We start from the raw sequence: 25,824 nt of genomic DNA on the forward strand, positions 1-25,824 counted from the left end.
GGACCTTTGTCTTGGTCCCTGTCAGGACCATGTCAGGACCTTATTAGGACGTTCTCAAGACTTTAATTTACTAGTCTTTCAGATGTCACGTGATGGTCCCACGTGATGGTGCGAAGGGAACATTCTCTGGGGGACCTTTTTATAGTTCCCTATTTGTCCCGGGGACCTTTTTAAGACATTTATTTGGACGATGTGTGATGGTCCCCTGAACATTCTTGCTGTTTTGTCAGTTCCCGGTTGTCCCGGGGACATCCCCCAAGATGTTTTTACGATGTTCTTTGGACTTTGTGTCATGGTCCCCCGAAGGTCCCCTGAGCGTTCTTGGCACATTGTGTCATGGTCCCCTGAAGGTCTCCTGAGCGTTCTTGGCACATTATGTCATGGTCCCCTGGAGGTTTTTGTCACCTGATGGTCCCAGGTGTCCCAAACCATTATAAGTAAAGTAATGGTATGTGGGTTTTAAGGTAAGTGGTACACTCTTTTATCAATAACAACATTTGACATGATCACTTGATACTGCCTTTTCAATATGCCCCAACCTGGGACCCATAAAATATCTTTCGAACCACCAGGTGATGTCCCTGGGACAAACTGGGAACGAGACAAAAACATCAAGGGGACCATGACACAACATCCCACGGACCATGACACAACATCCCAAGAAAGTCCTAAAAATGTCCTCAGGGACTAGACAAAACCTCCAAAGAACCATGGCACAACATTCTAAAAACGTCCCCATGACCGACTGGAGAAAGTTTCTTTAAGACCATCAGGTGACGTCCCTGGGACAAACCGGAAAATAGACAAAAACATCCAGGGGACAATGACACAACGTCCTAAGAATGTTCAGCGGACCACGACACAGCATCCTATGAAAATCCCGGGGCCAATAAGGAGCGAGACAAAAACTTCAGGGGACCATGGCAACGTTCTGACGACTTTAGGTGACCATTTTGTGACGTCCCAGGAACGTGCTAATGACTCATTACTGTTTGCAGGGTGACTGTTAACTGTTAAGACCCCTGGATAAATAAGGAATTCAAAAACTGTTTTGTTGAGAGAAATGAGGCAAAGGGAGTGGAAAATACGCCAGGCTGCACATCTGATTAGCAGACATATTGTACATGTAGAAATGATGTGACTGAACTTACATACCACCAGGGGTGTTTTCACAGTCATCAAGTCCAAAACAAATTTAAGGCAACACACAGAATTTTATAGAGTCGTGGTTAAATGGAACTCCCATTTCAAATTACACAAGCAAACAGCCGAATTTGCAAACTTTTCTTTTTAAACAACACTTCACGGCAGGACACCCCTCCGCTACCTGACCTAAATAACTTTTATTTTAGCTATTTTCTACATTGCATAATAATTGTGATGACATTATAACTATGAAATAACATATATGGAATCATATAGTAACTAAAAAAGTGTTAAACAATGTTATATGTGATATTCTTCAAAGTAGCCACCATTTGCCTTAATGACAGCTTTGCACACTCTTGGAATTCCCTCAACCAGCTTCACCTGGAATGCTTTTCCAACAGTCTTGAAGGAGTTCCAACATATGCTGAGTACTTGTTGGCTGCTTTTCCTTCACTCTACGGTCCAACTCATCCCAAACCATGTCAATTGGGTTGAGGTTGGGTGATTGTGGAGGCCTGGTCATCTGATGCAGTACTCCATCACTCTCCTAGCTAAAATAGCCCTTACACAGCCTGGAGGTGTATTTTGGGTTGTTGTCCTGTTGAAAATCAAATTCCCACTAAGAGCAAACCAGATGAGAAGGTGTATCTCTGCAGATTGCTGGGGTTGCCATGCTGGTTAAGTGTGCCTTGAATTCTAAATAAATCACAGACAGTGTCAGAAGCAAAGAACCCCTACACCATCACGCGTCCTCCTCCATCTTTCAAGGTGGGAATCACACATGTGGAGATCATCCGTTAACCTACTCTGCTTCTCACAATGACACAGCGGTTAAAACCAAAAATCTCACATTTGGACTCGTCAGACCAAGGGCAGATTTCAACTGGTCTAATGTCCATTGATCGTGTTTCTTGGCCCAAGCAATTCTCTTATTATTATTGGTGTCCTTTAGTAGTGATTTCTTTGCAGCAATTCGACCATGAAGGCCTGATTCACACAGTCTCCTCTGAAGAGTTGACTATTCTGTTACTTGATGTGTCTGTTACTTGAACTCTGTGAAGCATTTATTTGGGCTGCAATCTGAGGTGCAGTTAACTCTAATGAACTTATCCTCTGCAGCAGAGGTAACACTGGGTCTTCCTTTCCTGTGGCGGTCCTCATGAGAGACAGTTTATTCATAGCACTTGCGACTGCACTTGAAGAAACTTAAAAAGCTCTTGACATTTGACGAATTGCCTGATCTTCATGTCTTAATATAATGATGGACTGTAGTTTCTCTTTGCATATTTGAGCTATTCTTGCCATAATATGGACTTGGTCTTTTTCCAAATAGGACTATCTTCTGTATATCTCCCCTACCTTGTCACGACACAACTGACAGGCTCAAATGCATTAAGAAGGAAATAAATTCCCCAAATGAACTTTTAACAAGGCACTGTCGTGGCTGAATCAGAATTAGTTAGGTAACATTCATAAATAGGATGTTTAATTTACATAATAAAGCTTATGTGAGATATTTGTCATTGGGATGTCTTCTTTTGGATAATACTGTTGGCAGTTTGCAGTTATCCCTTCTCTACTAGGGCTTAGTCACTTGGGGCCCAGAGAGGGGAGAGGTCAGGTTGTCTTCATATGTCAATGTATCTGTTAAACCATGTGAAGGGCTCCACAATGTCTGTACACCAGTCACTCCCTACTTTTCCCATTGGGGGGAGGAGTATGGCAGTGTCTGGAAATATTGTATGTCCCCTCTGAGGTTGCCTTTATCTTAATCTAGTACATGACCTAAGAGGCTCACTGTCTTTTCTGATCTTGTCCAGGAGGGGGTGTATTTGAGATGGGGGTATCTAGAATTGACAATTGATATATGTCATTGGATGAGGTAATGGTTTGGTACTATGTTGTACCAAGAACGAGATAAGAACTTCGTTTAGGAGACAAAACTGAACAATAATTTATAGCTAATGCTATCTAGCTATTGTATACTCCTCTTTCAAGTAAAAGGTTCTTTGTGAACTGTTCCTGAGATCTGGGTTTCGTCATGTGAGTTGAGATGGGTGTGTCTTGGCTATAAATGACACGAAGAACTGTTTTGTAAGCACTCTCAGATAATTATTTTATAGACACTGAATTGATCTGTCAAAAAGGGCTATGGTGAAGCTCATATAATTAAAGATGGACTATAATATAACTCTGACTTGTGTGTGGTTTGCCATCTCAATGTTTAGTAATACAGGCAATCACCACGACAGCACACCTGTTAATTTGAATGCATTCCAGCTGACTACCTCATGCAGCTGGTTGGGAGAATGCTAAGAGTGTGCAAAGCTGTCATCAAGGCAAAGGGTGGCTACGTTGAAGATTCTCAAAAATAAAATATATTTAGACTTTTTTGGTTAGTACATGATTCCATACTGTATGTGTTATTTCATAATGTTGATGTCTTCACTGTTATTCTACAATGTAGAAAATATTTTAAAAAAGAAAGAAAAACCCTGAAATGATTAGATGTCTAAACTTTTGACTGGTACTGTATGCAACAATGAAATTGATATACTGTATATGACTGAATGTAGGCATATATTATGGGTCTCTCTGTCTTAGTATTGTGTGATTACAGGACCTTTATCATTTCTATATTCTTCTTTTAGATTAATGTAGCTCTGTCCTAGAGCTCTTCTTGTCTATTGATGTTGTCTATTGTGTCATGTTTTATGTGTTGTGTCGACCCCAGGAAAAGAACCGCTGCTTTTAGAACAGCCAATGAGGATCCAAATAAAATCACAAATCGCAAACCCCCAGGCTTTATATCCTCATGCTATCTACTTGAACCAAGATGCTCAGTAACTGAATAAATAAAAACCTAACATTCCACATTGACCTCAAAGTAGCCTATGACCAGGGTACAGTAACTCTAATAACAGTGTCAAGCTGTACTATTATTCCCTACTTACCCATGGCTGAACTCTCCTCACAGCCACAGTTGCCAGAGCTGCACTGAACTCTGAGTAGCGACACCTCTCTCTCCAGCATCTCGATGCGGGTGGCCAGCTGCTGCATGCTGTTGGCTGCGGGACAGGCGCAGGCCTGTTTGGGGATGTTGATGCGGTGGGTGAAGGTGACCTGACTGTCTGTGTCCACTGTCTGCTCTGTGAACTCTGTGGGGTCCTCCCCACCCCCACTGGACATTGCTCCCCTGGAGGCCTGACTGGGTGGAGCCGCTGCTGATTCAAGATCCACAGAGCACAGAGACTCCAGGGGAACATTGATGTTGTACACATGGTTGAAGACCATGGGCTGCTCCTTGACTGTCTGGTTGTTAAGTGGGCTGGTGGGGCCACTTGGAGGGGCCTGTCGTCTGACCCTGGTGGTCCGGACCAGCTTCTGCTCCTCACCGGATAGAGATGGAGCAGGCTGGGACCCCAGAAGGAGTAAAGCCAGAGCCAGGCCCAGCAGCCAGCCACGTGCAGGGGCCATGGTGAAACACCACGGCGTTAGAACCATGGGCCTAGCTAGGGCTCTCCTGACACCACAGTAACTTCCGGCAGACTTCTGATAGGATCTATAGAGGAGAGAGAGAAATGGAAAATAGTATTTGATCTATTGTGAAAGAATAATTGCCTTGGAAAATAACTGGATGCTTATGGGATGTTTTTCGAATCCTTAAATATACGTATTTCTGCACACAACACCAAATATTTGATCTTTCTCACAGGGGAGGAATGTTGAAATATTGAGCACATAGAACATGTTGATATGGATTCAACACAGCCTGGCTTTAGTGATTTTTCTTTCTACTGTAATCCTCTCTCTTCGGCAACTGGGCTTGAGGACAGGAACAAACTACAGAATGAATCACATTGAGGGACTGATTCCTGTCTAGAAAAGCCTGTAGTCAGAAAGTGATTATCTGCGATTACATTTTTCCATCTCTGTTAGACTAGATGGAGGGATTTTCTCAAAGCTCAATCAGCAGAATAAAAATGTGAGACGAACACTATACGACACACACTTAGTATCAGTTCATGGAGAAAAAATGACTTTGTACGAGGACACAAATCAGGACAGTATGTAAGGTTATGTCTCAAAGATGTATCTGTAGGAGGTCAAACACAGCATGCCAAGAAGTCTACAGAGGCTGAATACATGCAGCCTTTTCAAAAGTTTGTATCTGAAACTGTAACGACTTCATCCGAAGTCCTGTCGTCTCCTCCCTTTGCCCGGTCTCACTACGGCCCTGTTTACACACGTCTTCTGGCACTACGGGGTGTGCTACGGGGTGCCTGAGGATATAGTGTCTGATCGGGGTCCCCAATTTACGTCAAGGGTCTGGAAGGCGTTCATGGTACGTCTGGGGGTCTCGGTCAGCCTTACCTCAGGTTTTCACCCCGAGAGTAACAGGCAGGTAGAGAGAGTTAACCAGGATGTGGGTAGGTTTCTGAGGTCTTATTGCCAGGACCGGCCGGGGGAGTGGGCGGCGTTCGTGCCCTGGACAGAGATGGCCAAGAACTCGCTCCGCCACTCCTCCACTAACCTTTCTCCATTTCAGTGTGTATTGGGGTATCAACCGGTTCTGGCTCCATGGCATCAGAGTCAGACAGAGGCTCCTGCGGTGGACAACTGGTTCCAGTGCGCGGAGGAAACATGGGACGACGCCGCCCATGTCCACCTTCAGAGCGCTGTACTGCGACCGTCACTGCCTGGCTCTCGACCCGAAACCTGCCCCTCCGCCTGCCCTGCCAGAAGCTGGGTCCGCGGTTTGTGGGGCTATTTAAAGTCCTGAGGAGAGTGGACGAGGTATGTTATAGGTTGCAGGTTACAGCTGCTGGAGCCGTGCCCCTCCTTGTTCGGGCGGTGCTCGGCGATTGACGTCACCGGTCTTCTAGCCATCATTGATCTATGTTTAATTTTCCATTGGTTTTGTCTGGTGTTCTTACACACCTGGTTCCAATCCCATTCATTATATGTTGTGTATTTAACCCTCTGTTTCCCCTCATGTCCTTGTCAGAGATTGTTTATTATTATGTTCATGTTTTATGGATTGGTTCGCGACGGGTTCTTGTACCTACATTTATTTTATTACAGACTTTGGTTTTGGAGTTTGTGTTTTAAAGTTATTAAAATACTCCATTTATACCATGTTTTGATTTTCCTGAGCTTGACTTCCCTGCCACCTACATACACGATGTGACAGATACTGAAAATTGTCATGTTATTTTTTTGTTGTTGACGAATGCCCCGTTGTGAAGTGAAAGGGAAGTCAACCTTTCATGTTATTTCCTTGTTATGTATCACAAATCAGGGCAATTCCCCTTGACTACATCTTTGAAACCAACCACAGGTATGATCTTTGGTTCTTTGTCTATACTACAAATCTTTGAAGGTTAAGGGGAATTGCTTTCACTTCCGGCGCCAACAGAGATGGCCGCCTCGCTTCGCGTTCCTAGGAAACTATGCAGTTTTTGTTTTTTTACGTGTTATTTTTTACATTAGTACCCCAGGTCATCTTAGGTTTCATTACATACAGTCGAGAAGAACTACTGTATATAAGATCAGCGTCAACTCACCATCAGTACAAACAAGAATATGTTTTTCGCGACGCGGATCCTGTGTTCTGCCTTACTAACAGGACAACGGAATGGATCGCATGCAGCGACCCAAAAAAACGACCCCGAAAAAGAGGGAAACGAGGCGGTCTTCTGGTCAGACTACGGAGACGGGCACATCGTGCCCCACTTCCTAGCATTCTTCTTGCCAATGTCCAGTCTCTTGACAACAAGGTTGATGAAATCCGAGCAAGGGTAGCATTCCAGAGGGACATCAGAGACTGTAACGTTCTGTGCTTCACGGAAACATGGCTCACTGGAGAGACGCTATCCGATGCGGTGCAGCCAACGGGTTTCTCCACGCATCGCGCCGACAGAAACAAACACCTTTCTGGTAAGAAGAGGGGTGGGGGCGTATGCCTTATGGCTAACGAGGCATGGTGCGATGAAAGAAACATACAGGAACTCAAATCCTTCTGTTCACCTGATTTAGAATTCCTCACAATCAAATGTAGACCGCATTATCTACCAAGAGAATTCTCTTCGATTATAATCACAGCCGTATATATTCCCCCCAAGCAGACACATCGATGGCTCTGAACAAACTTTATTTAACCTCTTACATCTATGGGGGCGCTATTTCATTTTTGGATGAAAAACGTTCCCGTTTTAAACAAGATATTTTGTTTCAAAAAGATGCTCGACTATGCATATAATTGCTACCGTTCGAAAGAAAACACTCTGACGTGTCCAGAAATACAAAGATCTTCTCTGTGCCTGCCCTATAACGTGAGCTTCAGGCAAAACCAAGATGAGATGGCATCCAGGAAATGACAAGGATTTTTGAGGCTCTGTTTTCCATGGTCTCCTTATATGGCTGTGAACGCGAGAGGAGTAAGTCTGCCCTTTCTGTCGTTTCCCCAAGGTGTCTGCAGCATTGTGACGTATTTGTAGGCAGATCATTGGAAGATTGACCATAACAGACCACATTTACCACGTGTCCGCCCGGTGTCCTGCGCCGAAATTGGTGCGCAAAAGTCACCTGCCAGTATTTTTCCATACGATACAGAGAGTAAAGCAAGCTTCCACGAACTGCATGTCAATGAAGAGATATGTGACAAAACACCTTGAGGACTGATTCCAAACAACGTTTGCCATGTTTCGGTCGATATTATGTAGTTAATCCGGAAAAAGTTTTACGTTGTAGGTGACTGCATTTTCGGTTCGTTTCGGTAGCCAGACGCAATGTAGAAAACGGAACGATTTCTCCTACACACAGACGCTTTCAGGAAACACTGCGCATTTGGTATATGACTGAGAGTCTCCTCATTGAAAACATCAGAAGCTCTTCAAAGGTAAATTATTTTATTTATTTGGTTATCTGGTTTTTGTGAAAATGTTGCGTGCTACATGCTACACAAAATGCTATGCTAGCTTTGCATACTCTTACACAAATTAGTCAATTTCTATGGTTCAAAAGCATATTTTGAAAATCTGAGATGACAGTGTTGTTAAGAAAAGGCTAAGCTTGAGAGCAGACGCATTATTTTAATTTTATTTGCGATTTTCAGAAATCGTTAACGTTGCGTTATGCTAATGAGCCTGAGGCTTTAGTCACGATCCCGGATCCGGGATGGGGAGTTTCAAGAAGTTAACTCTTTGCAAACTGGAAACCATTTATCCGGAGGCTGCATTCATTGTTGCTGGGGATTTTAACCAGGCTAATCTGAAAACAAGACTCCCTAAATTTTATCAGCATATTGATTGCGCAACCAGGGGTGGAAAAACCTTGGATCACTGTTACTCTAACTTCCGCTACGCATATAAGGCCCTGCCCCGCCCCCTTTTTGGAAAAGCTGACCACGACTCCATTTTGCTGATACCTGCCTACAGACAAAAACTAAAACAAGAAGCTCCCACGCTGAGGTCTGTCCAACGCTGGTCCGACCAAGCTGACTCCACACTCCAAGACTGCTTCCATCACGTGGACTGGGACATGTTTCGTATTGCGTCAGATAACAACATTGACGAATACGCTGATTCGGTGTGCGAGTTCATTAGAACGTGCGTTGAAGATGTCGTTCCCATAGCAACGATTAAAACATTCCCTAACCAGAAAACGTGGATTGATGGCAGCATTCGCGTGAAACTGAAAGCGCGAACCACTGCTTTTAATCAGGGCAAGGTGTCTGGTAACATGACTGAATACAAACAGTGCAGCTATTCCCTCCGTAAGGCTATCAAACAAGCTAAGCGTCAGTACAGAGACAAAGTAGAATCACAATTCAACGGCTCAGACACAAGAGGCATGTGGCAGGGTCTACAGTCAATCACGGACTACAGGAAGAAATCCAGCCCAGTCACGGACCAGGATGTCTTGCTCCCAGGCAGACTAAATAACTTTTTTGCCCGCTTTGAGGACAATGCAGTACCACTGACACGGCCTGCACGGCCTGAAACATGCAGTCTCTCCTTCACTGCAGCCGAGGTGAGTAAAACATTTAAACGTGTTAACCCTCGCAAGGCTGCAGGCCCAGACGGCATCCCCAGCCGCGCCCTCAGAGCATGCGCAGACCAGCTGGCTGGTGTGTTTACGGACATATTCAATCAATCGCTATACCAGTCTGCTGTTCCCACATGCTTCAAGAGGGCCACCATTGTTCCTGTTCCCAAGAAAGCTAAGGTAACTGAGCTAAACGACCTCCGCCCCGTAGCACTCACTTCCGTCATCATGAAGTGCTTTGAGAGACTAGTCAAGGACCATATCACCTCCACCCTACCTGACACCCTAGACCCACTCCAATTTGCTTACCGCCCAAATAGGTCCACAGACGATGCAATCACAACCACACTGCACACTGCCCTAACCCATCTGGACAAGAGGAATACCTATGTGAGAATGCTGTTCATCGACTACAGCTCGGCATTCAACACCATAGTACCCTCCAAGCTCGTCATCAAGCTCGAGACCCTGGGTCTCGACCCCGCCCTGTGCAACTGGGTACTGGACTTCCTGACGGGCCGCCCCCAGGTGGTGAGGGTAGGTAACAACATCGCCTCCCCGCTGATCCTCAACACTTGGGCCCCACAAGGGTGCGTTCTGAGCCCTCTCCTGTTCTCCCTGTTCACCCACGACTGCGTGGCCACGCACGCCTCCAACTCAATCATCAAGTTTGCGGACGACACAACAGTGGTAGGCTTGATTACCAACAACGACGAGACGGCCTACAGGGAGGAGGTGAGGGCCCTCAGAGTGTGGTGTCAGGAAAATAACCTCACACTCAACGTCAACAAGACTAAGGAGATGATTGTGGACTTCAGGAAACAGCAGAGGGAACACCCCCCTATCCACATCGATGGAACAGTAGTGGAGAGAGTAGCAAGTTTTAAGTTCCTCGGCATACACATCACAGACAAACTGAATTGGTCCACTCACACAGACAGCATCGTGAAGAAGGCGCAGCAGCGCCTCTTCAACCTCAGGAGGCTGAAGAAATTTGGCTTGTCACTAAAAGCACTCACAAACTTCTACAGATGCACAATCGAGAGCATCCTGGCGGGCTGTATCACCGCCTGGTACGGCAACTGCTCTGCCCACAACCGTAAGGCTCTCCAGAGGGTAGTGAGGTCTGCACAACGCATCACCGGGGGCAAACTACCTGCCCTCCAGGACACCTACACCACCCGATGTTACAGGAAGGCCATAAAGATCATCAAGGACATCAACCACCCGAGCCACTGCCTGTTCACCCCGCTATCATCCAGAAGGCGAGGTCAGTACAGGGGCATCAAAGCTGGGACCGAGAGACTGAAAAACAGCTTCTATCTCAAGGCCATCAGACTGTTAAACAGCCACCACTAACATTGAGTGGCTGCTGCCAACACACTGACACTGACTCAACTCCAGCCACTTTAATAATGGGAATTGATGGGAAATGATGTAAATATATCACTAGCCACTTTAAACAATGCTACCTTATATAATGTTACTTACCCTACATTATTCATCTCATATGCATACGTATATACTGTACTCTATATCATCGACTGCATCCTTATGTAATACATGTATCACTAGCCACTTTAACTATGCCACTTTGTTTACATACTCATCTCATATGTATATACTGTACTCGATACCATCTACTGTATCTTGCCTATGCTGCTCTGTACCATCACTAATTCATATATCCTTATGTACATATTCTTTATCCCCTTACACTGTGTATAAGACAGTAGTTTAGGAATTGTTAGTTAGATTACTTGTTGGTTATTACTGCATTGTCGGAACTAGAAGCACAAGCATTTCGCTACACTCGCATTAACATCTGCTAACCATGTGTATGTGACAAATAAAATTTGATTTGATTTTTGATGACCACGCTACAACCTCAAGGTGAGAGCACACAACAGATGTGGTGCATGTGTGCTGATGCTGAACTGAAATAGTCATTATACAACTCAAGAGCTGTGTAAGTCATCCAGGGATTGGGAGATCCTGCATGTTCAAATATGCTGTGTGACGTACTGTAACATATCAGGCTTGCCTGCTATACCTTTATATATATGGCTTTGGCCTTGGGAACGGGTACATTATTAAACCTCCCCCCACCTGTAGAGAATGGGAAATGTTCCCACCTCTCCTCATGCGAAAAGATCCCGTTTGAGACGACACAAGCCATTTAGCCAGCAAATCCACCAAATAAATGAGAACCAGAAAGATGAGAAAGAAATCAAATGGACAAACCCAACTGGAACATTATTTCCACACCCATTAAGTAGTGCAGGGTCCCTTTGATTAAAGTGAATACGTGGTACATGCAGTCCTAAAGTCAAAATGACATATTCAATGAATGGCCCGGAATGCGCTCCAGCTCAGGAATCAGGGGCATTGAGACTATGGGCTGCATTTGTTGAAGTTGGATAGAGATTCAATATTCATAGGACGTTTGCCTCAGGACTTTAGGTTTCTGCAATTGCAATGGGGCCACAGTGTTTGGAGACAGATGTGTTTTATCAAGGCCTGTTGTCAGGCCTCAATTAGGACGCCTTTCAATTAGAAGCGACAAAGAGGTGGATGAGGATCAAAGGCTCGGGGGCAACAGCAACGACTATTTCAATTTATTGTTCAAGGGCAAGGTGTTTTAACACACATTTCTGACTTGAATGCACTTAATGGTCATCCTCCTGACTGACCGTAATGAGAACTGACGGCGTAGAGGCTCACAATCCGTCCATTGGGCCGCCTACCGCTGGACAGGTGGAAGTGAGGAGGCATTATGGGAGTTGGGAGCACGTTGACAAGTCATGAAATTAGTTTGGGGCTACTATGGCACATTGCCATTTTAAGCTATACCCTGTAATGACTAGTAGTATAAAAATGAGTAGTGTACCTGCTAAGGCAGATGACCAGTGAACAATAGTGTCAGTTTTATTGAAACTGGTCATTTTCTTGGGAAATTGAATGTGAATCGGTTCTCCCGGGCCGACTCCCTGCTAGCTGGCATGATCAAAAACTCACTGAGGCATAAAGCAATTCTGTTCAAAGTTGATTGATCACGAACCCTAGAAAACTGTCTGTTTCAATATAAAACATTTACGAATTGTACTTTACATATACACATTTGGGTATACCCCTCTGACAAAACCCTCTGACAGTACACTCAGGACGCATCTGCAGCTTTGGGATGCCATTGACAAGCAATAAGTGTCTATTTCTGAACATGATGTGGGGAGGCAGATCATTCACAAAGAAAGCCAATTTCATTGTACACCCAAAAGCAAAACACCTTGGGTTTTGTTCTTAGACATATACATTCCCCCTTAACTTCTGTTCTTTCAGAGACTATAGTCATAAAGCTGAATATCCCTTCCATCCAAAGCCTTCTTTTTATGGCTCAGGCTGGAGATGATACAAGAGAAGATATGAAATATGTTCCAATTATGCACAGAATCAGGTTTTGTCTTAATGATGTAGAGAGAGGTTTAAAAAGATGACTTTTCTCATAAAGTTGCAGCGAAGACAGTGAAGAGGGATGACTAGAGAGAGTCTATACTGTAGAGGACTCTTCCACTGGAGATAAATTCTCCACTCCTCTACCACATATCATAGAGGAACAAAAGCTGAGCATCATCACAGGCGTTAATGTTATGTTGTCACACATTTTAAGCAGCCATTCCAATAACAAATATACTGAGCCTCCCTTTATATCAACAGCATTTGCTTTCACCTTGGTATTAACATAACATTACCATCAAGCCGAACCATGCAATAACTCCTGTCTGTTGATGACCAATAGCACTTTTCACCTTAATTCTCACTGAGAACAGATAGTAGACTGGCTGGCTTGATTGAAATGTCAGGATGAGGAGCATGTATGGCAAAAACTCATGTGGAATAGCATGTCTGGACATTTGGAAATTGAGAATTCCGTGAGTTGTTGTCATATCTGTGTAACAGTGCATTAAGAGTGACACTTCATATGTCGCGCCATTGTTTTCATAAGTGTTCATATAGGATGAATGTTTATGATGCAAATGGAAACCTACATCAGTGTCTGTTCAACAGTAAATATAATCAAAACCCTGAGCTGTTCTTGTGTTTTTTGTGAAATTGGCCTATTCCTCTGACTCTTGAGGGTATTTACTGTCGAATGAGCTCATCAATGAGGGTCATACAGTAGGATAAAAAGACAGTGTAGGTTTAAGATGCTGAAAACTACACAGTGTTACTGCCAGAGTAGGTCAAAAAAAATACATGAACTTTTTCCTAACATAACGCACAATCCTATTTTTCTGCTCAGCATTCAATCTGTAGATGCCCTACTCATGCTGTATTAAGGAGATAGCGGAGATGTTGCAGTAGCATACTTTCAGTGTGTAATGATGAGTGACCTTCTGAATGACCTGCAATAAGGTTTTATATTAGACAAAAAGGCACAAAGATGGATTGCTCTCAAATTCAGGCTCAGCACACTTCATGCCTGCAGGTTTTAAGGAATACAAAGGCTGGGATACAGCACAACGCCAGGACAAGATTATTGTTAGAAATAAATAATGTTACTAGGCTACCTCTAATCAACATCAAAGAAAGGCAAATCATTCCTTGAGGAGTTAATATTTCATCTGACATCTATTGGGAATAGAAGTTTTTGTAAAAATGTTCTATTCAACACTTTGCTCTCCTTTCGATCTGCTTTCATTTCTCATTCAGCTGACATTACCCTGAGTGGTTCTTAAAGAGGGGTTACACAAGCTATTACACCACCTGCTGCATTATATATGAGAGCACCATTGATGTTCCTAACCTCCCATGTGCCATGCTAGATCACAGTGTCTCCCGGCGCCCTCAGGGAAGAGCATCCTTGTTGCAACTCTGAGGCGACGCTCTGCATATCTTTATAAACTCAGCTTATCTGAGTGGAAAAGAGGCCTAAAGCCTTTTAACTTCTCCTCCATTCTCCTCCCTACTCCTCCCTTCTCTCCCCTACTCCTCACGTCTCCTCCCTACTCCTCACTTCTCCCTTCTCCTCTCTATTCCTCCCAGTACTGAACATTGTGTTTATATACTATATGTCCCGTAGAGGACTTTCTCTCTACAAAGACAAGTGAGCTTTGGGGGACTAGCGACTACCTGGATCCGTCAGTAGGTCAAACTTCCTGTTAAACATACTGTACTAGGGCTTTCCAGAATAATCTACAGTATACTAACTGTCAGAGTCACTTCATACCCAATGTCCTGTGTCATAATGGAAAACATGGGGGGGGGGGCAGAGCACCAGAGGGATGCTGCGATTCTGCTGCTCCCTATTCTCCTAGCGTCTGTTTAACTCCATCTTTCTCTTGAAATCTCTCTAGCTGTCCTCCTTTATTTCACACAGTATATCGGTCCAGACCTGAACTGCTGAATAAAGAGGTGTCTGTGTGTACGGTGCTGAATCACTGATGGAGCTGGGTGAGCTGGGTTGCTACAGAGCTCGGGCAGGCTCTAGCTAGCCGCACCACAGAGAGGCCCAGACAGGCCCAGCCAGGCCCTGGGAAGTGAATTGGTAACCCCTATTTGTACAGGTTAATGTGCAAACATCCCGACATGCACACTGTACCAGTAGCCAGCCTCCACAGGCGCTCTGCCCCTCTCTACCTTGTAAATCTCTGTATTGCAACATTCCGATTCAATTATCATTACTCCAGTAGCACTTGGCAAATTGCCTTGTCTTTCAGGATCATTGGCCACTGCTCATTTTCAGTACCTGCGACCTAAAAGGTTTGAAGATCTCCATTACTCCTCAGTCCTTAGGCCTTTTTCACATAAGGACGCGTGCCATTACTACCTGATCACATTGTTTAAAAAATAAATACAGCTTAACAAAGTAATATTTGGAGAAGTTCCTTCTCTGCAAATTACAAGGGAAATGCAATATTTCTGAATAAAAGAAATACCCCGTCAGTCCTCAGTAGCCTCAATAGTGCAGAGTGAGCAAGAAGTCACATTCTGGCTGATATTGCAATGAAAGAAACATGCCATCTGCTAAAATATGCTATCTGCAAGAATGTTACTTAGTGCTTTGATAAAAGGTAGACAAGATACAGATCAAGAACATAATTCTGAGCTGCTATCATTGTTCCTATCTGTCAGAGGAGAGACTGTGAGACCAGCTGCTGCAGCAGATACAGAGGGCTCAGGGGGTACAACATGAATAATGACCAACCAAATGGTTCCCTGTTTAATGGAGGGACAGTAAAGCATAACACAGCCTGGATCCCAAATGGCACACTACTTAGTGCAGGGCCCATAGTATATAAGGAATAGGGTGCCATTTGGGACTCAGGCACAGTCCATTTAAATGCTGCTGAAGACTCACTTTGTTCATGCCACTATGATTCAGGAGAATTTAATTTCATATTTGTCCCACCAGGTCAGAGGCTGCAGGCATGCTGGGCACCATGGTGACAGTCTGCTTTTAAAGGAACTACTTCTCTTGTGATCTATTGTTTCAGACCATATATTTAAAATATGTCAAAATACATGTCTCAGTATTGTTTTCCATTTGTGCAAATGTTGTTGTGAGGAACATTTGTTCTGTCCAAGTTTAAAATAACACAATGATGCATGTTCTTTATTAACTCGAGGACTGAGTTCTGTCCCTTGGGTCCTGCAGCAGTATTGCTGTCATTAAAGCATTTGGGAATCCCTATAAGCCAACGACTGCTAATGATTCAGACCCAACTTCATTCCAATGAACCCATGTTTCTGTAACTGCTTTCTCTTTCCTAACCTGACAGTGAATCCCACTTATGCAAAGCATCAAATAATCTGTTCTTCTTCCCTCTTAGGATACAGCACTGTTCTGTTCCAACCCAACCAGCCTTTTCAAACAGTCTTGTCTCCGTTACCCTCTCTCGTAAGTCATTTTCTCCTTTCATCTCCCTCTTTCAGAGGAGACTGTTTTTTTGTGGGCCAGAACTGACAGTTATTGTTCTGCCTTTCATGAAAATATAAGAAATGTCTTCTCTCTGCCTTTGTGCAACGAGAAAGAGTCAGAGATGAAGGCAGGATGAAATGACGGAGCAACATAACACAAGAGCATAATACCACAAGGTGTCAGAGAAATGATGAAATAACTACCGGAATCAAGACGGGATAGATGTGTTTTCTTGTTTGTGCCTGTTTGAGTTAGATGCCAAACCAGAGGAAGACATCAATCCTTTTACATGGTTAGGATTTAATTCAATCATTCAAAAAAATAGGTTTCAGTGATACAGTGATTTTATTTGGACGGTGCAACATGGTATTTTGAGGGTCTAAGGATGATAGCAAAGTACAAGCCTCCAGTATGCATCGTCCACTACTGTTTATGCCTCTTATCTTCCACTCTGGTAAATGGAAATCTGTCCGTGAGAGGTTTTCAGCATCACCTTGTAAAGATCAACTGAAGATAAGTTACCTGTCAACTCAGATAGGTGGAGAAAATAACACGCTGCAAGGAGAAGAGAAAATAGGATGTGTAAATATGCTCAGAGACAAGTTGAACATTGAGTTGACTTTCATAAATATCAAACACTTCAACACAAGAATGTTAACAACAAAAGAATGGACATTGCTAGCATTGGCTGACTCATAAAGCTTTGTTTCATCCTGACTTTCACCTAGTAAGATTTGACTGGTTATGATTAATAAGATATTTTAATATACCTATAGAAGTTTGGAAACAGGCCTTTTGATGCCGTGTAGAAAGTTGAAAGTGTAGAAAGTGAAACCAATCCATTCCCAATCATCCATTATTGATCAAGCCAGGGTTATATCGGGGTATATTGGATTAGATTGATAATGAAAGATTGATAATGAATCACCACTATCTGTACAAGGGGCATGAAATCCTTCCCGAAATATCTCCAGATCTAACTAATTAACAGGCAGCTGTTAGACCACCAGGTCTACCTGATCCTGGGAGGACAACTCATCAGCCTAAGGGGCTGTGTGTGTGTGTGTGTGTGTGTGTGTGTGTGTGTGTGTGTGTGTGTGTGTGTGTGTGTGTGTGTGTGTGTGTGTGTGTGTGTGTGTGTGTGTGTGTGTGTGTGTGTGTGTGTGTGTGTGTGTGTTACTGTCACCACCGTACGTAGTCATGCCTGAAGCCTTCACTATGATGGGGCCACTAATCCCCATTGGTTAGAAATCAGAGATCAAAGGCTTCCAGTGGCTGGTACTTCACCTCCATCTCATGTTTGCTGCTCCACCCCAATAACTACAGTTCCTCTAAGTATTTCAGTAAGACATTAAAGATGCAATATCCCAGAGGGATCTAGACTAGAGTCTCTGATCCCACTATCGCCCGCCACACATAAAAAAAATCCTCATCTACTGTTGCGTGGAAAGAATGCATGAATCTCCACAGTACGATATTACCGACTCACTGCTAAGCACTGGCTGTATCTTTGTGATCACAAGTTTAAAAAATGAAGTGTTGCCAAGTCAGTCAGACAATTACTCTTGGTCTCTTGAGCCCCACAATGCTCTGCAGCATGCACCAAGGGCTAACTCACTTTTTCAACCAGTTGAGGAAATTCGAGGTTTAATTGAAGATGATAGAAAACTGGTCACTAAATGCTCAAAATGTGTATAGTAGTACAGTATCTTTATAACAAGCCAGGACTCTTTCACTTTAATCCCATTTCTGTTTACCCGAGGGATGCACTTAAAAAGCAATACATGTCAACACAATATGCATGCTGAAGTCCAAACCATGAATACTTAATAATACAGCATATCTTTATGGCTGATGTTGTCTTAACTTGAGCGTAAGCAGTGGTCCTCTTGTGCCAATGTCTAATCCTGCACCTATCAACACACAGAGAGAGGTGTTAAAGGCGAAAACACACACCCTGGCCATGAGCTCTCTGTCAGTCGGGGTAAAGAACAAACACACCACACCAACACTCTGCTGCAGGGATACACAAAGTAGCGAGCAGGATGCTTGTCTCGACATGAAAAGAGAAACCATCCTCATTTGCTTTCCTCGCCTTGTCTCTTCCTCAGGGCCTTTGCTTACCTACTGGGAGATAAAGTGACAGCCTTTGCAAGTTGTGTTGTCAGCTGTAAGGAATTGCAAATGCACTTTTTTTTTCATTTTCTCTCCCTCTTCGACAGCTGTGCCGTTTTATTAAATACACTGAGGATGGCTGCAGGGTTAGATCTTAACATGCCATGGTGCTGATGATACCTATCTCAGTGTTCCTAAGAGAAAAGAGATTACAAGTCCCATGGCTACATTGGGAATCCCTCCACGTTGTACTATTGTCCCACAAACACACACACACACACACACACACACACACACACACACACACACACACACACACACACACACACACACACACACACACACACACACACACACACACACACACACACACACACACACAGATGCACAGAGTTTAATATTTCTCTGCTGTCCCAGTCCCATAGGAGAACAGTATCAAACATGCACCCTGGCACATGAGCGCGCACACACAGACATGCACTCACACACACGCACACACACAGAAACTGTTTAGTATTTCTCTGCTGTCTCAGTCCTGGAGGAGGAGAACGATACAGATAATCCTGTTTCAGGTAATTCAGTTTTATGTGGTTGTGAGAGAAAGGGATTTTAAATCATTCAAAATGCTTCCTGCCTTATTGAGCATGTCAGAGCTGTCCTAGCTGTCCTGCAGTGTATCAAACCATAAGACATACTGTACTAAAACTGTACAATATTGAGATGGTAGTTGTGAGACAAATTCTCTCAATGGCCTACATGGTCAAAATAAAGGTAGCTAGATAAATAAATAATAGGCTTTCCGTGGTATATTATCTGTGGAATGCATTATGGCTTTGCTATGGCAATATTACTTGGGACATGCTTGCTTGTACTGTATGGTGATCATATGATAGAAATTGCTATGCGCTACACTATTTTTATAGAACTGTTTTTCAGTATAACAATAATTTCCTCAGCTTGAGTAAGGGTTGCAGGATCTATATTCAACCCAACCTGCCCAATGTTGGGTTCGGTCCTCAGAATATTAGAACCTATTGGTGGTTCCCAATCATTTTGAAAGCTCTGCTACAGGATAATCCTAACTTTCACCAAACAGAATTGCATATTATTTTGAATGCAAAATTAATTACACTTCAAACTATTTATAAATGAAACAAAACACTGAACACACATTAAACACTTTGGGTTATTGACTGGAAAGATATGACGCTGACATTTTGGGGGGAAATTGTCACGTTGCCAGTGGTACTACCACTGTAAGGAGAAGGAGAGAGCCTCTACAGTACTACTTGTGGCTGGTCTCTCTGTGTGAATCATTGCTGATATCTTGTAATTTGTAATCTTTTGGAGATCCTATTTCCAATTTGTTGATGCAGCAGATGGATTGCCTCACAGTCATCGTTTATCACCTGCCACAGGAAACCCATTTTGTCCCTTTTCTTTGAAAAATGTGCTTTAAACCATTTTTTATGTATTTCTAAGCAGTTTCCTCAAACAATATAAAGGAAACCTTTGCTTCCAACATTGTACCCATACATATTCTCGCTCTGAATTTTAGTCCATAGCTGGAGTTTGAAAACCTTGACTACAGAACATGAAGTTCAACTTCAATGCAAAACAAAACGAAAAGGATTAGCCAAACAATGTGAAAACTTCTCACGCTAGTGAAAAATATATATTTTTAGATAATGATAATGCCTCGTGCCTCAATACACAAATGACTAATAATACAGTACACTGAATGTACAATTTACCTGGTGAAGCCATGGATTGTGTATGTGTGCCGTTCAGAGGGTGAATGGGCAAAACAAATGATTTAAGTGCCTTTGAACGGGGTAGTAGGTGCCAGGGGTACCGGTTTGAGTGTATCAAGAACTGCAACACTGCTGGGTTTTTCATGCTCAACCGTTTTCCATGTGTATCAAGAATGGTCCACCACACAAGAACATCTAGCCAATAGCAGGCCATTGATCGAAAACAGATAATTGATGTAAGATGACTAAGGAGGCTGACACGAATTGTGCAGAGCGACAGATGGGCTACAGTTAGTCAACTGACAGTCCAGTACAACATTGGGGCCCAAAGACCCATAAAAGAATGCGCAAATCGTCGTACCTTGACACGAATGGGGTATGGCAGCCCACGATCTTACAGAGCTGCACTTCTTTCATCAAAAAACAAGACACTGCGGTTGCAGTGGGCTAGAGAACAAAAACACTGGACACTGGAGAATGGGAAAAACATTGCCTGGTCTGATGAATCCCTTTTCCTGCTGTTTCAAGCTGATGGGAGGACTAGGGTAAGGAGAAAAGCACATGAGTACATGCATCCATCATGCTTCATGTCAACATTACTGGTGGTGGTGTGGGGTGTGTTTTAATGGCACACATTTGGCCCCTTGATGAAAGTGGATCTATGTTAGAATGCCACAGGATATCTAGAACATCATTGTCAATCAGGTGCAACTCTTCATGCCAGCAGGGTATCCATCTGCGAATGGGTTTTTTCGGCAGAATAATGCCCCATGTCACAAAGCTAGGATTGTCCAGGAACATGACAGTGAATTCAGCTTACTGCAGTGTCCTGCCCAGTCACCTGGGCATTTGTGGGATGAGATGGAACGAGTTATTCGGAGTAGAGATCCACTACCTGCCAACTTGACAAAACTGTGGGAAGCATTGGAGCCAACATGGGCCAGCATCCCTAAGGAACGCTTTCGATTAAATTGAGATTTTCAATTTATGATACTTTTTTTTTAAAATAAAGGATATTTTTGGTTGCCTGGCTAACTCCTTGCTCAGGCCAAACACTACGCCACGCCAACGGACGTTAGTTTCTACTTCGCAATGAGTCTGGATCTGAGCACCTCGCCGACGATTTCTGGAACATTCTAAATGTTCTGAATGGTCCCAGATACCAATGGGTTGGGACAGAGTCAGAACACACATGGATAAAGCAGCGTTTTGAAAATTTGCCATTGGCATTGCTCCATTGATTGGTTAGAAATGATCAAATCGCTGATTACTTTATTTTGTACCACATCCCTAATTTTGACATCAGCACAAACAACTTTAATGATGGCAGTCTCAGACGGAAGTAGGTGGAGAGCATAGAGCAGCGGAAGAATTCAGTGTGAGTCGTTAGGCAATATTTTGGGTTGGCTAGAAGGATAATTACAAGCAGAAAGAGCCATTGTTAGCAGTTTAAGACTATCTGAGTATCGAAGCTTTTTGATACCAGCTTTTATTGAAGAAACTACTCACTGGAATAATGAATTCAACACTGGTTGCAAAATCCATAACTCTCGCCAACTTGCTTGCTGAATTAGGAAAACAATAGAAACGATGACAGTGGCAGTGTGCTGTATTATATGCATTACAGCAGGAGAAAAAACAACACGGTTGAGGGTCTACTGAACTGAAGTAAATCCTTTTTTAGTCCAGCAAGGCTTAATATAGCTCTTTATTTTACAGTCAATCAATCAATCAATCAATCAATCAGATTAATTTATAAAGCCTTTTTACATCAGCCAATGTAACAAAGTGCTATACAGAAACCCAGCCTAAAACCCCAAACAGCAAGCAATGCAGATGTACTGTAGAAGCACAGTGGCTAGGAAAAACTCTCCAGAAAGGCAGGAACCTCTGAAGAAACCTAGAGAGGAACCAGGCTCTGAGGGGTGGCCAGTCCTCTTCTGGCTGTATCAGGTGGAGATTATAACAGTACATGGCCAAGATGTTAAAATATTCATAGATGACCAGCAGGGTCAAATAATAATAATCACAGTGGTTGTAGAGGGTACAACAGGTCAGCACCTCAGGAGTAAATGACAGTTGATCATGATCATGACCATGATCATGATCATTCAGAGTCAGAGACAGCAGCTGCGGGACAAGGTAGCACATCCGGTGAACAGGTCAAGGTTCCATAGCTGCAGGCAGAACAGTTGAAACTGGAGCAGCAGCAGGTGGAATGGGGGTGGACTGGGGACAGCAGGTGGACAGGGGATAGTAGGCAGGCCAGGTAGTCCTGAGGCATGGTCCTAAGGCTCAAGTCCTCCAAGAGAAGAGAGAAATAGAGAAAGAGCGAAAGAGAGAGTTAGAGGGAGCATACTTAAATTCACACAGAACACTGGATAAGACAGTAAAAATACTCCAGATATAACAGACTGATCCTAGCCCCCCGACACATAAACTGTTGCAGCATAAATACTTGAGGCTGAGACAGGAGGGGTCGGGAGACACTGTGGCCCTGTCTGACAATACCCCCGGACAGGGCAAACCAGTCGTGATATAACCTCACCCACTTTGTCAAAGCAAAGCCCCCACACCACTAGAGGGATATCTTCAAATCACCAACTTGCTACCCTGAGACAAGGCAGAGTATAGCCCACAAAGATTTCCCCCACAGCACGAACCCGAGGGGAGCGCCAATCCAGACAGAAAATCACGTCAGTGACTCAACCCACTCAAGTGATGCACCCCTCCTTGGGACGGCATAGAAGAGCATCAGTAAGCCAGTGACTCAGCCCCCGTTATAGGGTTTGAGGCAGAGAATCCCAGTGGAGAGGGTGGAACCGGCCAGGCAGAGACAGCAAGGGCTGACTTGCTTCTCTTGTAGAACCTTTCAATTGTCTATGGAGTTAACTTTTCTGGGTTTAAACATTTGTGCAACTAGTCGATAAGCTTGCTATCACTGCATACAAAAATGCCACATGCATTTTTAATGTAAGGTAAGACCAAATATGTCTTGTTAGATACTTTTTAGTTATCAGTTTAATATATTTACACTATTGTTCAAAAGTTTAAGGTCACTTAGAAATGTCCTTGTTTTTGAAAGAAAAGCACATTTTTTGTCCATTAAAATAACATCAAATTGATCAGAAATAATAGTCTAGACATTGTTAATGTTGTAAATGGCTACGTACTGTAGCTGGAAACGTCAACAGTGAAGAGGCGACTCCGGGATGCTGGCCTTCTTGGCAGAGTTCCTTTGTCCAGTGTCTGTGTTCTTTTGCCCATCTTCATCTTTTGTTTTTATTGGCCAGTCTGAGATATGGCCTTTTCTTTGCAACTATGCCTAGAAGGCTAGCATCCCGGAGTTGCCTCTTCATTGTTGACGTTGAAACTAGTGTTTTGCGGGTACTATTTAATAGATCTGCCAGTTGAGGACTTGTGAGGCGTCTGTTTATCAAACTAGACACTAATGTACTTGTCCTCTTGCTCAGTTGTGCACCGGGGCCTCCCACCCCTCTTTCTATTCTGGTTAGAGCCAGTTTGCTCTGTTCTGTGAAGGGAGTAGTACACAGCGTTGTACGAGATCTTTAGTTTCTTGGCAATTTCTCGCATGGAATAGCCTTCATTTCTCAGAACAAGAATAGACTGATGAGTTTCAGAAGAAAGTTATTTGTTTGTGGCCATTCTGAGCCTGTTATCGAACCCACAAATGCTGATGTTCCAGATTCTCAACTATTCTAAAGAAGAACAGTTTTATTGCTTCTTTAATCAGAACAACAGTTTTCAGCTGTGCTAGCATAATTGCAAAAGGGTTTTCTAATGATCAATTAGCCTTTTAAAATTATAAACTTGGATTAACTAACACAACATGACATTGGAACACAAGAGTGATGGTTGCTGATAATGGGCTTCTGTATGCCTATGTAGATATTCCATCAAAACAATATGCCGTTTCCAGCTACAATAGTCATTTACAACGTTAACAATGTCTACACTGTATTTCTGATCAATTTGATAGTATTTTAATGGACAAAAAATTTGCTTTTCTTTCAAAAACAAGGTCATTTCTAAATGATCCCAAACTTTTGAATGGTAGTGTAGATATAAGTCTATTCCACAAGTGATGAAACAGGATTTTGGAAGGAAACACAATAGTTGCTGAAGGGTGTTTACAGAGCTAAGCTAGCCATTAAGTGAATCCTCAGTTAATCAGGATGCCAACTCTCACTCAGCAGTCTCAGGTAGGATTAACCTGAACCCAGCGGACTACAGGCCCTTTCCACAGTTATTAATCTGGGTTTTGCCAGTTCCCAGCAGGGCAAGGGTTGGAAAAAATTGGCAGTGAATATCTATGACTATCTGACATTTCTGCATGCCAAATAAGACAATTGATTAAAATCCATAAATCCGTCTCTTGGCACTAGCCGCTATAAATTAGAGCCCTGGATTTAGAGGCAATAATATAAGACAGTCTTTCTAGTGAAGTGATGGGGACCAAAAAACTTACCTCATTCAAATGCATCATCACAATGACATGCCACTTGCTCTTTCTATTGAGATGGACAAAAAGCAGACATGTTTCAGCTTGAAAGGAGACTTTTCTTTCTGCCTGCCTGCTAGACTCAAGGATCTTTAAAGTGTTTTTATCTCTTGCATTTCATTGAGAGGCAGGGCTCAATGAAGAACAGTTCTATAGAGTAGTCATAAAGCAGCAGGTAGTGAACTAGCGATGGGCTAAATCGAATGGCTTTTACCCTAAAACGCATGCAAAAAGGTTTGATCTGCACAGTCCATTCAGTCAGTTATTTATCTTCAAAAAATGTACAACATTAGCAACGCCTTAAAATAAGCCCATCATGCACTCCTGGCTGGGAGCTGAGAGCAGTGTTGTGTTTTTTCCATGCTTTCAAAGAGTAAATGTATCCATCAAAGGCAGCATAAAAGAACTGTCAGTTCAAGTAATGTGCTGTAGGCAGGCCATGTCTTATTTAGAGGTTTTTAATGGCTTTATGGCTCGTGGCAAAACACAACAACAGCCTTCTGGAGACACTCATAACCTGCTACTGCACTTCCACTTCTCATAGCAGCGAAGGTAAAGAGGCATACAAGCCTCCGCTGATTCGCTACAAGACCCATTCCCTTAATGGAAACATTTCTCATGCTATACACACCATAAGCATCTTAAATATGTATCCCCTGCCTATCAGAGATTGTTGCAAGGAGGTACAGATTCTCAAGACCAAACCTGTCTACAATACTTGAGAAAACGCTTTATAGTATTGTTGGAAAAAAGCAAGAGACAGTGAAATTAATTCATTTTACACACTTTTTTTTGAGCATTACAGTACAGAACCTTGCAACAACCCGCCACATTAGATGTGAGAAACAATAGACATGATTTTAGATCTATCGGTAGGCTAACACTTTATACACAGGGCCTTTGTACACCCAGGGCCTTTATATAGGGTTTATAAAGCTTATAAAGGGTACCTTAATATAAAGTATTACCAATCTATCCATATCAGTATAGTGAGGCAGGAGCATTCCAATAAAGATAGCATCTATTACATCTAGTGACTACCTACAGTACCCTCACTCTCTCCTTGGACTGCAGCCCACTCATAGGCAGAGAGCTGTGGGGAGCAGAGAGGTGTGGGGAGCAGAGTGTGTTTGGGTGGGAGGTAAGGACAGGAGGCCAGTCATGGATTTCCTCCAGGTTGAAACACAGAGGCAGAGAGCGTGAGAGAGAGGGAAAGTGCCCTCCTCAATCAATTGCTATTGACCCTTATTACAGTAGGGATAGGATTAGGAATATGCCTACCTCTGAGATAAAAAAAAAAACAAGCATTTGTTTTT

General features: G+C 43.2%; 1 protein-coding gene across 2 annotated transcripts in view; it reads right to left on the minus strand.

The window, feature by feature from the left end:
• Positions 1-25,824, minus strand: part of LOC135514157 (tenascin-R-like) — a 129,554-nt gene that overhangs the window by 49,626 nt on the left and 54,104 nt on the right. For both annotated transcript variants that reach the window (XM_064937412.1, XM_064937403.1), the window contains exon 2: positions 4,104-4,711. In XM_064937412.1, coding sequence (XP_064793484.1) covers positions 4,104-4,653 — 550 coding nt within the window. In that variant the 5' untranslated portion in view covers positions 4,654-4,711. The remainder of the gene's footprint in view (positions 1-4,103; positions 4,712-25,824) is intronic.

The sequence above is a fragment of the Oncorhynchus masou genome, chromosome 3, assembly GCF_036934945.1.
Source record: "Oncorhynchus masou masou isolate Uvic2021 chromosome 3, UVic_Omas_1.1, whole genome shotgun sequence".
NCBI classification, from domain to species: Eukaryota; Metazoa; Chordata; class Actinopteri; order Salmoniformes; family Salmonidae; genus Oncorhynchus; species Oncorhynchus masou.